The 18,085-nt window shown below is 40.5% G+C and overlaps 1 protein-coding gene across 4 annotated transcripts in view; it reads left to right on the plus strand.

Annotated features, from left to right (window-relative positions):
- The window catches only part of LOC110500343 (myotubularin), a 63,107-nt gene that overhangs the window by 10,211 nt on the left and 34,811 nt on the right, over positions 1-18,085 (plus strand). For all 4 annotated transcript variants that reach the window (XM_021577658.3, XM_021577659.3, XM_036957768.2 and 1 more), the window contains 2 exons: positions 2,731-2,800; positions 7,495-7,589. In XM_021577658.3, the coding sequence (XP_021433333.3) occupies positions 2,731-2,800; positions 7,495-7,589 (165 nt within the window). The remainder of the gene's footprint in view (positions 1-2,730; positions 2,801-7,494; positions 7,590-18,085) is intronic.

Genomic DNA, 18,085 nt, shown 5'->3' on the forward strand with positions numbered 1-18,085 from the left:
ATTTTTACTCCTGAGCTTGTTTAGACTTGCCTTAACAAAGGGGTTGAATACTTATTGATTCAAGGCCTTTCACAACTTTTCATTTTTAATTGATTTGTAATCATTTCTAAAAACAATTCACTTTGACATTGTGTCATTGGCCAACATACAATACTCCATCTCAATTGAATCCATTTTAAATTCAGGCTGTAATAAAACAATGTGGAAAAAGTGAAGGGGAATGAATACTTTCTGAAGGCACTGTATTTGAGTGGTAGAAATCGAAGTGAACTATACCTGACACGTATAAGTGTTAATTTTCCATCCTTTGTCGGGGCTGCTTGTCAAGCAGCAGAAGTTAACTGATCATGTTTACTTAGCAAGCTACCGCTTGAAACTGGCTTTTTTTGTGTGCTAATGTATAAAAAATAAACGGATCACATTTACATAAGTATTCAGACCCTTTACTCAGTACTTTGTTGAAGCACATTTGGCAGAGATTACAACCTAGAGTCTTCTTGAGTATGACGCTACAAGTATGGCACACCTGTATTTGGGGAGTTTCTCCCATTCTTCTCTGCAGATCCTCTCAAGCTCTATCAGGTTGGATGGGGAGTGTTGCTGCACACCTATTTTCAGGTCTCTCCGGAGATGTTCGATCGGGTTCAAGTCCGGGCTCTAGTTGGGCCCTCAAGGACAGAGACTTGTCCCGAAGCCACTCCTGCGTTGTCTTGGCTGTGTGCTTAGAGTCGTTGTTCTGTTGAAGGTGAACCTTCGCCCCAGTCTGAGGTCCTGAGTGCTCTGGTGCGAGTTTTCATCAAGGATCTCTCTGTACTTTGTTCAGTTCATTATTTCTTCGATCCTGACTAGTCCTTTAGTCCCTGCTGCTGAAAAACATGCCCACAGCATGATGCTGCCACCACAATGCTTCACCATAGGGATGGTGCCAGGTTTCCTCCAGACATGACATAGGCCAAATAGTTCAATCTTGGTTTCATCAGACCAGATAATCTTGTTTCTCATTCTCTGAGTCTTTAGGTGCCTTTTGGCAAACTCCAAGTGGGCTGTCGTGCCTTTTACTGAGGAGTGGATTCCGTCTGGCCACTCTACCATAAAGACCTGATTGGTGGAGTGCTGCAGAGATGGTTGTCCTTCTGGAAGGTTCTCCCATCTCCACAGAGAAACTCTGGAGCTCTGTCAGTGACCATCGGGTTCTTGGTCACCTCCTTGACCCTTCTCCTCCTATTACTCAGTTTGGCCTGGCGGCCAGCTCCAGGAAGAGAATTGGTGGTTCCAAACTTCTTCCATTTTAAGAATGATGGAGGCCACTGTGTTCTTGGGAACCTTCAATGCTGCAGAAATGTTTTGGTACCCTTCCCCAGTTCTGTGCCTCGACACAATCCTGCCTTGGACACAATTCCTTTGACCTCATGGCTTGGTTTTTGCTCTGACATGCACTGTGAACTGTGGGAACTTTTATAGACGGGTGTGCCTTTCCAAATCATGTCCAATCAATTGAATTTACCACAGGTGGACTCCAAGTTGTAGAATCATCTCAAGGATGATCAATGGAAAAAGGGATGCAACTGAGCTGAATTTCGAGTCTCATAGCAAATGCTCTGAATACTTATGTAAATAAGGTATTTCTGTTTGTATTTTTTATACATTTGCAAAAACAAATGCGTTTTTTCGCTATGTCATTCTGGAGTATTGTGTGTAGATTGCTGAGTTAAAAAAAAAAAAAAATTTTTTAAACTTTTTACATTAAGGCTGTATCTTAACAAAATGTGGAAAAAGTCAAGGGGTCTGAATACTTTCCGAAGGCACTGTATCTGGATGATTTATAAAGTCAGGCACATTTAACATGTAGGCTATTGATTATAGACCTAATTAAGTTGAGGTTTCCTCTCTCCTCACTTTTCTCAGACAATTTATGGCAAGGGCTGTTTTCTCGTCTCCTAACGCTGCTGCCAATATTCTGGTTAACTTTGCTGTTTTGCAAATAGCGACATGGTCTAGGAAAAGCCAATTCAGCAGCGCGCGGATGTGTTTCAGGACAGCGGCTGCTATCCAATGCGGTTGAAGTCTCTTTTTGTTATAAAATAATATAATTTGTATTCGTGTTGCGCCATTGTTCTTACGAGATATAACCACATACAATTTCAGTAGCAAGTGTCTTAAAGTGATGGACTGTGTCGCCCCCATGGCCTCCACAATTGATTAGTCCCCTCAGACAGACGCGAATCGGACAAGTGTCTTGTTTTTTGCTTCTGCTCTGCTAAATAATTTTCTGTCAACCAACAGCCTATCGACCAAACAATCTGAAAGGGGTCAGCCTTAATTGAAGGTCCATGTCAAATTGGCTAGCTAGCTAATAACAGATCACGTCAATATGGCTAGTTAACGTGCTAACTCTCCGGGGATAAACTAAATGGCTATATCCAAATATTGTTTGATTTGCTTGCCATCTATAGTGGTGACGACAGTAGTCCGACTGACAACTTTACCAGAACGAGAACTTGCAGATGTCAAGCTGTATAACTCTGATAGAGCTCTGCATCGTATTGTGACGGTTTATTGATAATGACTTGGTGGCACAATGAGTTGATATTGGAATCCTCTTGTCTTAACCTGTGTATTTTGAACCTAGGAGCAAAGAAGGAAGTAAATGCTGTGTGTATCTTTCTCTTTAAGGAGGTGTGTGTGTGTGTGTGAGCCCTATTAATGTTCCACTGTCTGTTTTGATGGCAGGCATCCAGAGAGAGTCTGAAGATGGAACCACTGGCAGTCACCCTACTGCCCGGAGAGGAGAGAGTCATAGGTGAGTTTTCTAAACTGTTTCTGGGTGAATCTCAATTGTATTTCCTTGATTGCGTGCATCCTCGCTCCTCAAAACGTATTGGAGGTGAAGATCTGAGTGGAGGAGCCTCAGATCTTCTGCTCCAATGTGCTTTGAGAGGGAAGAAATTATTATTGATTATTATTGATTATATTATTATTATTAATTAAATATTATTGAGATTTGCTCTCTGTCTCAAAGGAACCTCTCATAACAGCAACTCTCACTAGTGGTTAGCTTCAGATTCCATAGATGGTCACATCATATAGGATTTCTTGAATGTGATCTGTATTTAGCCTTGTAACCTTTCTCTAGCTGTCTTAGAGGAACTTCTCATAACAGGAAGAACTCGTGTTTTTTTTCTCTAGCCTTGAAATTTGGTGACATCGTTCAGCTGCAGTAGTTGGTGTCTTAGAATACTTACAGTGCATTCGGAAAGTATTCAGACCCTTTGACTTTTCCCACATTTTGTTACGTTACAGCCTTATTCTAAAATTGATACTTTTTTTCTTGCCATTGTATAATGTATGTGAACCCTTAAATTGGTCATCAAATTTGATCTGATCTTCATCTAAGTCACAACAGACAAACAGTGTGCTTAAACTAATAACACATACATTATCGTATTTCCTTGTCTATATTGAATACATCATTTAAACAAACATTCACAGTGTAGGTTGGAAAGGGTATGTGAACCCCTAGGCTAATGACTTCTCCAAAAGCTAATTGGAGTCAGGAGTCCGCTAACGTGGAGTCCAATCAATGAAATGAGATTGGAGAGGTTGGTTAGAGCTGCTCTGCCCTATAAAAAACACTCAAGAAAATTGAGTTTGCTATTCACTAGAAGCATTGCCTGATGTGAACCATGCCTCAAACAAAAGAGATCACAGAAGACCTAAGATTAAGAATGGTTGACTTGCATAAAGCTGGAAACGGTTACAAAAATATCTCTAAAAGTCTTGATCATCAGTCCACAGTAAGACATTGTCTATAAATGGAGAAAGTTCAGCACTGTTGCTACTCTCCCTAGGAGTAGCAGTCCTGCAAAGATGACTGCAAGAGCACAGTGCAGAATGCTCAGTGAGGTTAAGAAGAATCCTAGAATGTCATCTAAAGACTTACAGAAATATCTGTAACATGAAAACATCCCTGTTGATGAGTCTACAATACGTGAAACATTAAACAAGAATGGTGTTCATGGGAGGACACCACGGAAGAAGCCTCTGCTGTCCAAAAAAACCATTGCTGCAGTCTGAAGTTTGCAAAAGTGCACCTGGATGTTCCACAGCGCAACTGGCAAAATATTCTGTGAACAGATGAAACTACAGTTGAGTTGTTTTGGAAGGAACACACAATGAATCCCCAAGTTTAGCCTAACATTCTCCTGCAAAATGTCTTGATATCTGTCCGCCAATTGAAGCTCAAATGAAGTTGGGTGACGCAACAGGACAACGACCCAAAACGGAGAAGTAAATCAACAGAATGGCTTCAACAGAAGAAAATACCCCTTCCGGAGTGGCCCAGTCAGAGTCCTGACCTCAACCCGATTTGAAAAGTTGTGGCATGACCTCGAGAGCAGTTCACACCAGACATCCCAAGAATATTGCTGAACTGAAACAGTTTTGTTAAGATGAATGGTCCAAAGTTCCTCCTGACAGTTGGACAGGTCTGATCCGCAACTACAGAAAATGTTTGGTTGATGTTACTGCTGCCAAAGGAGGGTAAACCAGTTATTAAATCCAAGAGTTCACAAACTTTTTCCACCCTGCACTGTGAATGTTTACACGGTGTGTAAAGACATGAAAATGTATAATTGTTTGTGTTATTAGTTTAAGAAGACCGTTTGTCTGTTGTGACCTAGATGAAGATCAGATCAAATTTTATGATGAATTTATGCAGAAATCCAGGTATTTTGTGGTGGTTAAGTTTGTCTCTCCTCATTTGATAGTAAAGAAATTATCACACAAGTCAGAGTTATACTTCAACTAAATCTTTAATCACTTATTAGGGAGCAGGTCAATACAACCAGTGGCGGTTCTAGACCATTTCAACTGGGGGGGCCAAGCTGGGGCCAGTTGTACTGTTAGAGGGGCCAGTTACATTAGACGTTATTGTTGTCATATCGTTTTCTTCACTGCATTGCAGGCGGAAGACCATGTTCATAATCATCATCGTTGTCACTGTCTAATAACGGATGTAAAAAAAGAACGATAACACATTTTTGCTATGTAAAAATGATTTCATACTCCACATTTAGGGGGACCACAAGGGAGACCAAAATTGTCACAGGGCCACTGGCCCCCCCTGGCCCGCCCCCAGAACAGCTAACATATAACATATAAAAAGTGAATTGATTGAGTGCTCTACGATAATGATGGCTGATCGACGATTCACGCTCAGATGATCCGTTGAGAGCTCCGAGACAAAATAGCCAAGATACACCGCTTTCAACCTACATGACGAACAACGGATATATAGAATGGGTCACGAGGTTAAGATTTGTATGAAAGATACTGTCTGCTATGTATTATAGGTATCTGCTGTGTCAACCATTTTCATTGTGTAGAGACCAGTGTCTGGCCCTCCGACTCCAAACTGGAACCATCTCTCCCTGATACGGTATAGAACAGAAACATTAACTCATGCTCTTTAGGTTTTATCACCCAAAAGACATTGTAAATCTCCTCCCAGAGGCCCATCCTCAGTAGAACACACACATAGTAGTTAACAGAAAACACTATTCTGTTGCATAAAACAACCATTTTATGCAATAAAAGTATTTGAACAATCTTGCAATTTTCCACCATAATTTCCAAAGGGTTCATGTACTTTTTCTTGGCACTGTACATTATTTTATAAGAAAGAAATTCTTATCACACAATAACCCATAATGACAAAGCAAAAACTGGTTTTTAGAAATGTTTGCAAATGTATAAAAAATTTAAAACTTACCTTATTTACATAAGTGTTCAGACCCTTTGCTATGGGACTCAAAAGGTTCATCCTGTTTCCATTGATCATCCTTGAGATGTTTCTACAACTTGATTGAAGTCCAGGACAAGATTGTGTCGAGGCATAGAACTGGGGAAGGGTACCAAAAAATGTCTGCAGCATTGATGGTCCCCAAGAACACAGTGGCCTCCATTAGTCTTAAATGGAAGTTGTTTGGAACCACCAAGACTCTTCCTAGAGCTGACTGCCCGGCCAAACTGAGCAATCGGGGGAGAAGGGCCTTGGTCAGGAAGGTGACCAAGAACCCGATTATCACTGACAGAATTCCTCTGCGGAGATGGGATAACCTTCCAGAAGGACAACCATCTCTGCAGCACTCCACCAATCAGGCCTTTATGAAAAAGGCACATGACAGCCCGTACAAGTTTGCGAAATGGCACCTATACAAGATTCTCTGGTCTGTTGAAACCAAGATTGAACTCTTTGGCATGAATGTCAAGCGTCACATCTGGAGGAAACCCTGCACCATCCCTACAGTGAAGCATGGTGGTGGCAGCATCATGCTGTAGGGATGTTTTTCAGTGGCAGGGAGACTAGTCAGGATCGAGGGAAAGATGAACGGAGCAAAGTACAGAGATACTTGATGAAAACCTACTCCAGAGCACTCAGGACCTCAGACTGGGGCGAAGGTTCACCTTCCAACAAGACAACAACCCTAAGCACACAGCCAAGACAACGCAGGAGTGGCTTCGGGACAAGTCTCTGAATGTCCTTGAGTGGCCCAGCCAGAGCCCGGACTTGAAACCGATCGAACAACTCTGGAGAGACCTGAAAATAGCTGTGATGTGACGATTCCCATCCAACCTGACAGAGCTTGAGAGCATCTGCAGAGAAGAATGGGAGAAACAACCCAAATACAGGTGTGCCAAGCTTGTAACGTCATACCCAGGAAGTCTCAAGGCTGTAATCGCTGCCAAATGTGCTTCAACAAAGTACTGCGTAAAGGGTCTGAATACTTTATGTAAATGTCATATTTCGGGAAATATTTTTTTATACATTTTCTAACATTTCTAAACTGTTTTTGTTTTTTCATTATGGGGTGTTGGGTGTGTGTGTGTGTGTGTGTAGATTGAGGGGGAAAATAACGACTTCATCAATTTTAGAATAAGGCTGTAACATAACAATGTGGAAAAAGTCTAGGGTTCTGAACCCTTTCCGAATGCACTGTATATACAGTATACCGCCCACACCAAAACGTGGCGTGTAAGTTTTTACTGTAAATATAACCCGAGAGGTGGTAGGGAGGAGATTCCTGTTGGGGTTGTCACAGGAGAGGCTCAATATCTCCCAGCCGTGTCAACTTGCATTGTTCCAGAGTAGGTATAATGTCGCTATTGCTCTCTCAATTTGTCTCTCCTCTTCAAGGCTTTATTGGCACGGGAAACATGTTTACATTGCCAAAGCAAGTGAAATAGACAAGAAACTAAAGGGAAATCAAAAAATGAACAATAAACATTACTCTATCTCCGCTCTCACTCGCTCTCTGGGATCACTTCTGCCGATGTTATTTATTGCTTGGATTATTTTAAGACTGGTTGAATACAGTTTTTGAAAAGGTTTTCTTTTCTTGCTGTAGTCTTTATGGTTCTGAGTTTGTGTGGGTACGTGTGCATTGTATATTCTTTGTCATTCTTATATTGCTCGTTTTCTCTCTCTCCCCCAAGACAAAGACATAATGTACATATGTCCATTCAGCGGACCTGTCAAAGGCAAAGTCTTCATTACTAACTACAGACTGTACTTCAAGAGTGCAGACGCAGTGAGTAGTACACACACGCGTACACACTCCCAGGGACTACCGCTGGGACAAAACACACACACATCTGTCTGGTGGTTGCGTCTTGTGTGGCAGACAGATGGAAGGCATCAGAACACCCAGTCAGTCTAACTCTCTAAATAACATGACTGCTATATACTTAACTACTCCTTGTCATTGAACTGTTTGACCAAGAAATTCATGAGCATATGAGAAATCCACAATCACCGGTTCCTGTGGCATGCATTGAAACGCGTGGCCTTATCGTGGCTTTCTTTCGCAGAATTACAAGAAATGAACAGACTTGTTTAGTAAAAGTGTTCACTAGTAAACACCATGTTAAGGTGTGGAACGGAACGTTCATTGTATTACAAGAAAAAGAAATAGCAGGTCTATTTCGCTTCAGCAGGTGGCATAATCTGTCCGCCCACAATTCACCTGTGGGAACATGGCGGCTCAACACCAGACAACAGAAAGAGCTGGCCACTACTATCCGAGAGATTGTTTGTGAGGAGATTACCTCTGCCCTCGACTTCACTCGCCGTGCTCACTTCTAAAGTAGATACCTTTCCAGCTAAAGTGGAAAGTCTGACGAACGCGGCCAATGCGACAGAGGTGAGACTCCATGACCTGGAAACGCGAGCTAAGATTAGCGCGAGCTAAACTAGAATAGGCAATCAATTTCCTAAAAGAGAAAACGGAATCACTTAAATCATTCCCGTACATTCGATGTGCGGATCATAGGACTAGAAACTGGTGTGGAAGAGGGCAACCCAACTTCCTTCGTGAGAAATATTTTCTATGACCTGTTCTAGTAGGAGAAGCTGGGTCCCGTGCCGGTGATTAACATTGCGCACCAAACGGGTCTTCTCTAAAACGACTCTCGCTGTATGATTGAACGAATCCAAGTCAAACGGCGAATTGTTCGCCTTGCAGCGGAATTGGGGGCTCTGACCTGTTAGGAGACGAGGATTAACATCTACCCAGACCTGAGTGTCAACTTCTAAAACGGAGGGCAACCTACAATTAGGTGAGATCCCAGCTACACCCGGAAAACTCACCTTGACATTCCAGAACACGACATACATGTTCTCCACTGCCAAGGAAGCTCGGGACTTATTTTAGAATCACATTAAGACCAACGCACAAGGGGACGAGTCGACAGATGGAACCCCATCATGACTGGCTCAATATTCTGGTATGTTATCCATTTATTTTATTGTACCTTTTATTTAACTAGGCAAGTCAGTGAAGAATAAATTCTTATTTTCAATGACGGCCTAGGAACAGTGGGTTAACTGCCTTGTTCAGGGGCAGAATGACCCATTTTTACCTTGTCAGCTTGGGGATTTGATCTTGCAACCTTTCGGTTACAAGTCCAACGCTCTCACCACTAGGCTACCTGCCGCCCCAGGTAGCCTATCCATGCACCATCACGCAGCCTAGCCTATGATTCTGCCCTCCGCATAAGAAGATGATGAGAATAGCCCCTCAAGTGGATAATACTAGGAACATTATTACTGTTGTTGCTGATCATTGGAATTTGTTATTATTGTATTGCCTATGGTCCAGGACATTAACACAGTGTCAACACCACTCCAATTAACGAACAACGGACAATATATTGAGGTAAATCTCTACATGGGCTAAATATGTCAATTATAAGTTGGTAGCTATTCCCCTACTATCTTTTTTTCTTCCTTTTGATTGCTTTCCTCCCATTTAGGCTATTGAATTTATCTCCCAGGGAGGACATGGCCTACAGGCAGGGCTCTAAATGAACTTTTGTAATTGATAGCACTGGTGCTCCTAACTTCAAAAGATAAGGAGCACCAGACAATTTAGGAGCACCAGAAAAAAATGACTTCATTCTTAATTGTCATCAGTTGTTACCTTGATGATGTATTCAAAAGTGCAACAGCAAAGATATTTACAATAGTTATTCGTTTTGGACAAACAAATGTAACATACAAAAACAAAACATTTGATAGTATTCCAAAGTGCAACAGCAAACCTATCCATGTTCTGTTTTTGTATATTACATTTGTTTGGCCAAAACTAATTACCTATGTTAAATAGGTTTGCTTGTGGCGCTTTTGAATACTATTTACATAGGTTATTTGTTTTGTACAAACAAATGTAACCTACAAACCCAAACATTATTGTATTTAAAAGTGCAACTGTAAACTTTTCCTCATTACTGCATTCAGCTAACAGAAAATAATAATAATACAAAACTATGTAATAATATACCTGTTGTAACAAGGCAACATGCTAACTATGAACTGATACTTGGATAATTAAATACATGTTTAGTCTCCTCACAATAACTAATGATTTTTGTTTTATCTAGAATCAACTTGCTGTTAGGGTAGGAACGTCCCAAGGAACACTGATTGCACTAACCCTCTTCCCGGATAGTCTTTGCTGTGGTGCCAAATTATAATAATGTTTGTGCAGGACAACTCATTTCCATATGTTGGGTTGATAATTTTTATTATTACTTTTATTACTTTTCTGGGAGAGTACATGCATCTGAATTTGGTAAAAAAACAGCTCTTTGGCAATGCAGTAAGTGGTGTTAAATTTAATAAATTCTAGCTCAGTTAGCTTGGCCTGTTGACCGGCTTGGGCTGCCACGTGTTGTTGCCTGTCGAATATGGACTTAGTGATGTTGCTCCAACCCCTGCCCCGATGTACTTGATGTGCTTTTGGCTTAAATTGTGTTTTAGCAACGACTCGTGTTTTTTAGGTTGCTGGACCCAGTAGCAAAATGTGTCTTCCTTGCTGCTATTTCGCCCACTTTCAATAGTACTAACAGACCTTTGTTGCTAGTTTTGTCCCTCCTTAGCCACTTGAATTCGCGAACCAACCCTCTCGAAACATGTCGGTATTTTTCTGAAGAGGTGGATCACGTGGCAACGTCTCTGTCATTGTCCTCATCTTCTGGTTGTGCTTGATCATTTAATTTGTTTTTTTTTTTGTTCAAGGAAGCTGAAAATACACCATGATTCATTGTTGTTCTTGCTAGCTAGCTAGCTTATGCCAAATAGCTGAAAGAAAGGGGAGGCACAGATCTAAGGGAAAGTTTGCAGGAAAAGGTATTGGTTGTGCCTGGCGTGTGATTGGTTTAATTAGCTACATTTGTAGCATTATGATTGGTTATGATCAACGTATCAGCCTTTCTTGTATGAGCAGTGAAGAGAAGTGTTGCGGCAAAATATTCGTATAATTTTTTTTTGTCGCGTGGTGCTCCCAAAATAAAAGTACTGGTCATGCAGCAATTGTTTTTGTTGCATCTGTGACCAAATTGGTCGCACTTTAGAGCCCTGCTACAGGTCATGGGGACTGATTGTGAAGTTCTTGATTATAGACTGCATTTCTTGCATTTCCTCTTCTTTTTTTGCACATAGTATGGAGCACTTGAAGCCATAATACAAATGGAGGGCAAATGTATGTTTGAGGTCATATAAACCATATTGCTAATAATATATTATGACAATGGATTAAGCTAAAAGCTCTTGTTCCTACAGCTATCCTATTTGACTGTTTAGGCTTGCATATCTTTTATTTTTTTTACTTTTTATTTATTACCTACCTAACTCCTCAAGTCTGCAAACTAAACTTTTTTATGTTCTGCTTCATTTAGTTTTCAATACCTTAAAGGGGTGGTGCATTTTGCATCACCATGTTGATGTGGTCGGTAACACTTTGCTTCTTGAAAGTCCAATATCCTAACTTGACTGCTGACATGCAAAACATTTTAGGACTGTATCAATAGTGATCTAATGATTTACAGGGGGGATTTTCTGGGTGTGGAACGACCAATCGGTGGGTTTCCCTGTGGGTCCTGCTTTTTGTTACACGTCCATCGGCTTATCAACACTAAAGATAGAATTGTTATCATTTAATATAACATTCCTTTTTGAAAAACAATGGCAACACTAGCTATTCCCTCTTCAAATTATAATGTCGTCCTATCAAACATTCCAGCTGTCTTGATATCCTATCAAGAAACCATATTGATAAAGCAATGCTCCAAGAAACACACCTGCTTCCAAAAGGACACATGCAGGTAACTGCCAAAATAAACAAAACACTTGATTAAATGAGGGATACAAGGTATATTGAAGGCAGGTGCTTCCACACAGGTGTGGTTCCTGAGTTAATTAAGCAATTTAAACATTCTATCGTCTATAAAAATGCCCAGTTGACCATTATTTTGCCTATCATGGCTAGAAGAAATCTGTGACTTTGAAAGAGGAGTTTCAAAGGAGCATAGGGGGTTTAAAGTGTGTGTGTGTGTGTGTGTGTTACCAGATCTCAACTCAACTGAACACTTTCTGGAGCGGCGCATCTCTCGTGTAAGAATTGTTGCATCCCTCCAGTAGAGTTTCAGACAGTAGAATCTATGCCAAGGCGTATTGAAGCTGTTCTGGCGGTCTCGTGGTGGCCCAACGCCCTATTAAGACACTTTATGCATTATGTTTACTTCATTTTGGCAGTTCCCTGTAGAATACACAACTATTTGTACAAACTGTCTGCCTTTTCATCAGCCCCAAACAAAACTAACGGTGTAATCATAATGGTACATAAGAACCTCAATCACTATCTTGCGTGAAGGCGAAGGCCAAGAAGGTAGAATCACTTTCTTTAAATATATGCATAATGGAAAGAAAATTGGCTTTTATTAATGTGTATTCTCCAAAGTTTGGATTCTCTGAACTGCATATTTATTTTTTATTAACTGAATTCCAACTGGTTATTGGGACAGACATGAATGCCATTTTGGTCATGCAGGACAAAAAAACACCACCTACAATCCACATGCATCTAAGGCTCTCCGACATATACTCTCTGATTACAAACTTATTGATGCCTCGTGAGCACACAATCCTAAAGCAAAAGAGTACACTTTCTACTCAAACAGGCATAAAACATTCTTCCGACTCGATTTTATAGTATCTACGCCTATATTTTCTAAAATTAAAACAATAGCAATTTGACATGATCTTGTCTGATCACCACGCTAACTACAGCCAACACATTTCAGAATCTCCTAAAAGACCCACAAGAGGGTGTTTCAATGTTTAATTACTACAAAATCCTACATTCTGTGATCAATTAAAAATTTAACTAAATTAATTCATAATGATCAACAAAAAATGTCAATGACCCCCGGATTCTATGGGTTTCCGCCAAAGATTGTATTAAAAATAATGAAACTGCATTTGCAGCTGGGTTGATTTAAATCACGATTAAAGCAGATATATCAGAATTGGAAATGTTAATTGTGTTAGTGTAAAAAAATAAAAAATAACAAAAATTGATCGGGTAGCTATTACTCTTTCCCAAGTCAAGACAGAACTGAATTTATTGATAAGACAGAGAGCAGAATTTGCCATCCATCGAGTTAGGCTCAACCATTACTTGCATGGTAGCCTCGTCGAGAACCAGGCTAAACGAGAAGCATGGGTAAGTCCATAGCACAAAATCAGCTAAAAGGGGGTGGGAACCAGGTGACGCCTCCCTACACGTCAAACCAATCAAATGCCTTACTTGGGCAGAGCATCAAAGGTGCTCATTAGATTAGTGTTGTAGGTGCATGAGGTTGGCAGATATTAAAACCCTACCAAAATACACTAGCTTTCAAATGTTCGGGGTCACCTAGAAATTTCCATTCAAATAAGATCAAATAGATCAGAAATACAGTGTAGACGTTGTTAATGTTGTAAATTACTATTGTAGCTGGAAACGGAAGATTTTTTAAAATGGCATATCTACATAGGCGTACAAAGGCCCATTTATCAGCAACCGTCACTCCTGTGTTCCAATGGCACGTTGTGTTAGCTAATCCAAGTTTAGCATTTTATGTTAATTGTTCATTAGAAAACCCTTTTGCAATTATGTTAGCACAGCTGAAAACTGATGTTCTGATTTAAAGAAGCAATACAACTGGCCTTATTTAGACTAGTTGAGTTTCTGTCCAGAAACAAATAACTTTCTTCTGAAACTCATCAGTCTATTCTTGTTCTGAGAAATGAAGGCTATTTCATGCGAGAAATTGCCAAGAAACTGAAGATCTCGTACAACGATGTGTACTACTCCCTTCACAGAACAGCGCAAACTGGTTCTAACCAGAATAGAAAGAGGAGTGGGAGGCCCCGGTGCACAACTGAACAAGAGGACAAGTACATTAGTGTCTAGTTTGAGAAACAGACGCCTCACAAGTCCTCAACTGGCAGTTTCATTAAATAGTACACCGCAGAACACCAATCTCAACGTCAACAGTGAAGAGGTAACTCTGGGATGCTGGCCTTCTAGGCAGAGTTGCAAAGAAAAAGCTATATCTTAGACTGGCCAATAAAAATAAAAGATTAAGATGGACAAAATAACACAGACACTGGACAGAGGAACTGCCTAGAAGGCCAGCATTCCGGAGTTGCCTCCTCACTGTTGACGTTGAGACTGGTGTGTTGCGGGTACTATTTAATGAAGCTGCCAGTTGAGGACTTGTGAGGCGTCTGTTTCTCAAATTAGACACGAATGTACTTGTCCTCTTGCTCAGTTGTGCACCGGGGCCTCCCATTCTTTCTATATATGGGGTATTGTGTGTAGATTGATGAGGAAAACATGTATTTAATCCATTTTAGAATAAGGCTGTAATGTAACAATAAGGGATGAGGTCTGAATACCTTTCGAATGCACTGTATAGACTGTAGCTATTGAAATGTGTTGATGGTTTATGTTAGTTCTAAATACAACCACTATAACAGACTACATACAGTATGATATACGGCTGTGTATGTTTGCTGTGTGTTTTATTTTTAAGATAATTTTTATAGGGATTTTTTACAATTACCAAGGCAGTAGGAAACGAGTGACAGCAAGACAGGGTGACGAACCCAGTTCCTTGGGTAGCACTAATCGCATATGCCTTGATGTCTGGCGCGTTACCGCCAAGTCACGACGTCAGCATTGCTGTGTTAATCTAATATAGAAACCTGTTAAGACCCTTGTCACTATCTATAATCCAATGCCTGAGAGTGAACAGGTCCAGCTGCCAGGGATTGAAGCTCTTCCTGATAGCCCACCCCCTGGATCCAAGGAAAGACCTTCTCGTCTCAGCAGTGCTGGAATAGTATGCACACAGTGTGGTGTTTATACATGGCAACTCACAGTAGCTGCGCTTAATAGCATGCATTACGTGGCTACAGTGTGTATGTTTGCTGCATTAATTGAATCACTGATAACTGTTTTGAACCTCCTTTGCAACTGTTTGCAATCATCAGGGCCAGCTTGACAGTGGCCAGGTTTTAATGTCAGGGATCGAAGCTCTTCCTGACATCCCATCGCCTGGATCCGAGGAGAGACCCTCTCAACTGAACGATGATTAAATGTTTTGAATGAAATAACATATAAAATCATGAACTATCTTTTTGGTTGTGATATACAGCTACATTCGGCTGATATTGGACATTCTAGGGAATAAGCATTATTTTTTATTAACTTGTTTCTGTGCTCCTTTTCTAGGCCTATGCACAGACAAATCCATATCCACTTACAATAGACACATTTGACAGCAGCGTAACACCTTGCATCATTTGACTAGAATATTTTTTAAAAGAAGTCTACAACTGGATCAAAATGTTCGCGTCTCAGAAACGTGTTGGTGTAGATCACCTCCCACAACAGGTCTCCATATAAGTCCTTCAATTTCCTAAATCCAAATTTGTTCCAAACACTGACGACAAACAATATCTCAAGAACGAATTCTAAGAGCTTGTGGGACGTGTCGTTGTGAGACAGTTACCATAATTTGAGCACTACAAATCTGTTAAATGGCACATACTTCACAATTACTCAGATGTAATGGCAAGGGAATCAGATTTAATTCCTTTAGGGCTACTGGATGAAAATGAAATTCATTCAAAAGACATGATGAGGACAATCAATCTACTTAATGAAAATTATGTCCCGTATTCTTCCATAGAATTAGATGGCAAGAACACTCAAACCCGCATGGGAAGTTGACATTAACAGGTGATCGATCAGTGGACAAAACAAAATGCAAATGCAGCAATTGGACGTTTGAAAAATGCCCTTGAACCCATGGACAAAGTCGAAGGCTTACTGCCTGCCTTTCAACAGACTTCCACTGCGCAATTAACTTTACCGACCTCTACAAGACAACGTCCAATGGAGAAATTGGAACTTTGTACCAATTAAGGAACATGGTAAACAGAAGAAATGTGACTCGAAGTGCAGTTGGAGACAATTACAGGCCATGTTTTGAATTTTTTTAAAGATGGATCAGATGCCTCCATCACAGCTACGCTCCATTACTTTAGCATGGCTTCAGCGCAGGACACAATACACAGACATAGTCCACCAGAAGATTTCAAACATCTGCCACTGAAAAACAGAAGTGTTTTGATGCTCAGATGTTTACCATAGTAGACACCTATGTCATGAACGATGACACAGGTTTCCACCGCCAGCTTAGTGGAGAAAAGCCAAACGCAGGACAGACAACCACAGATGCTGACCTGTCACTATCGTGGATTTAGCCATCCGGCCTTCCGAAGTCCGAAGGAACTGAGTCACCATCAGCAAAAAGAACACAAGATATAAGTTGCCTATAATCTAGCTAAAATTGAAGCCAGATCTAAAATAAACACAGACAACACAGTTGATGCACTTTTCAGTTATCACAGTGGCCTGTGTGGATACATTCTATACATGAGGGTGATGGAGAGAACCTGCAGGCTGTAGAAATTCAAAACGCTGCATTTTAGGCAAGCCGAGAGAAGAAAACACAGCCTGGAGGGTCTGAAACGGCAGTTTGATCTAGCCTCATAAAGCCCCAGCGTGTCTCAAAGACTCCGGTGGAACGGCACAGTGAATACAGGTGGTGGATCAGAAAACAACATAGCATTAGACTTGAACTGCGAACACCATGTGTGCCACACAAAAGACCTCATGCAACATCAAGGGGCCCGTGTCAAGTTTGACATTGCACAGAAAGTCAGCAGGACCATTGGAGAGCAGACCGACCTCATGCATCGATATGATAAAGACCTTGAGCTGTAGGCAGAGTGTGGAAAGCACTCAATCTCAAGTAGATCTGAGGACATCGACCATATAGTAAGTGTGCTTCTTTATTGGAAGTTGTTTCCTTTGACACCTGGCAGGTTTTATTTACCCAAGCTTCCGGAACTTCCAAATGAAGCTGTTGCACAAATTGGACTATGAGGAACTATAGTTGTGGATCAACAACCACAAACTGAGCTTACACTGTGAGAAGAACCAACTGTCTGCTCATTTGGCACGCAGGCAGAGGCACAAACATTTGACAGTTGATTTCAGCTGCAGTGTTTAGACCCTAGAATGGAAATAATCTTAAATGCCGCAATTAGAGAAGTAATGTAGGAAAGAGGAAAGAAGATGTAGTACTGAAACCAATGACAATGTAGACTCAACCTGTATTTTTATACCGTTACATTCTTCGGTGCATTTATTTGTATAATTATTTAAACAGAAAATATTATACAGAGCCTTCAAGGTATTCATACTCCTTGATTTATTCCTCATTTTGTTGTGTTACAACCTGAATTTAAAATGGATTCAAAATATATATTTTTTCTCACCCATCTACACACAATATCCCATTACCATGTCTTTATAAACGTTTTCTAATTTATTTGATTGGAAAATGAAATACAGATATCTAATTTACAGAAGCATTCACACCCCTCAGTCAATACTTTGTACAAGCACCTTTTGGCAGCGATTACAGCTGTGAGTCTTTCTGGGTAAGTCTCTAAGAGCTTTGCATACCTGGATTGTACAATATTTGACCATTACTTTTAAAAAAATCTTCAAGCTCTGCCAAACTGTTTGTTGTTCATTGCTAGACTGCCATGTTCAAGTCTTGCCATAGAGTTTCAAGCAGATTTAAGTCAAAACGGTAACTAGGCTACTCAGGAGCATTCAATGTTATCTTCAACTCCAGTGTATGTTTGGCTTTGTGTTTTAGGTGATTGTCCTGCTGAAAGGTGAATTAGTCTCCCAGTGTCTGTTAGAAAGCAGCCTGGAACAGGTTTTCCTCTAGGATTTTGCCTGTGCTTATAGCTGTATTCTGTTTCTTTTATCCTAAAAAACTCCCTAGTCCTTGCCAATGACACCCATAACATGATGCAGCCACCACCATGCTTGAAAATATGGGGAGTGGTATTTTTTATTACATTTTTGTTATTTAACCTTTATTTAACTAGTACTCAGTGATGGGTTGTGTTGGATTTACCCCAAACATAACTCTTTGTATTCAGGACAACAACAAAAAAACACACACAAAAATAATTATATATATATATATATATATATATTCTGTACAGGTTTCCTTCTTTTCACTCTGTCATTTAGGTTAGTATTGTTGAGTAACAACATTGCTGATCCATCCTCAGTTCTCATACCACAGCCATTAAACACCAGCTTCA

The sequence above is a fragment of the Oncorhynchus mykiss genome, chromosome 21 (genome assembly GCF_057628025.1).
Source record: "Oncorhynchus mykiss isolate SJ-2025 chromosome 21, ASM5762802v1, whole genome shotgun sequence".
Classification (NCBI taxonomy): domain Eukaryota; kingdom Metazoa; phylum Chordata; class Actinopteri; order Salmoniformes; family Salmonidae; genus Oncorhynchus; species Oncorhynchus mykiss.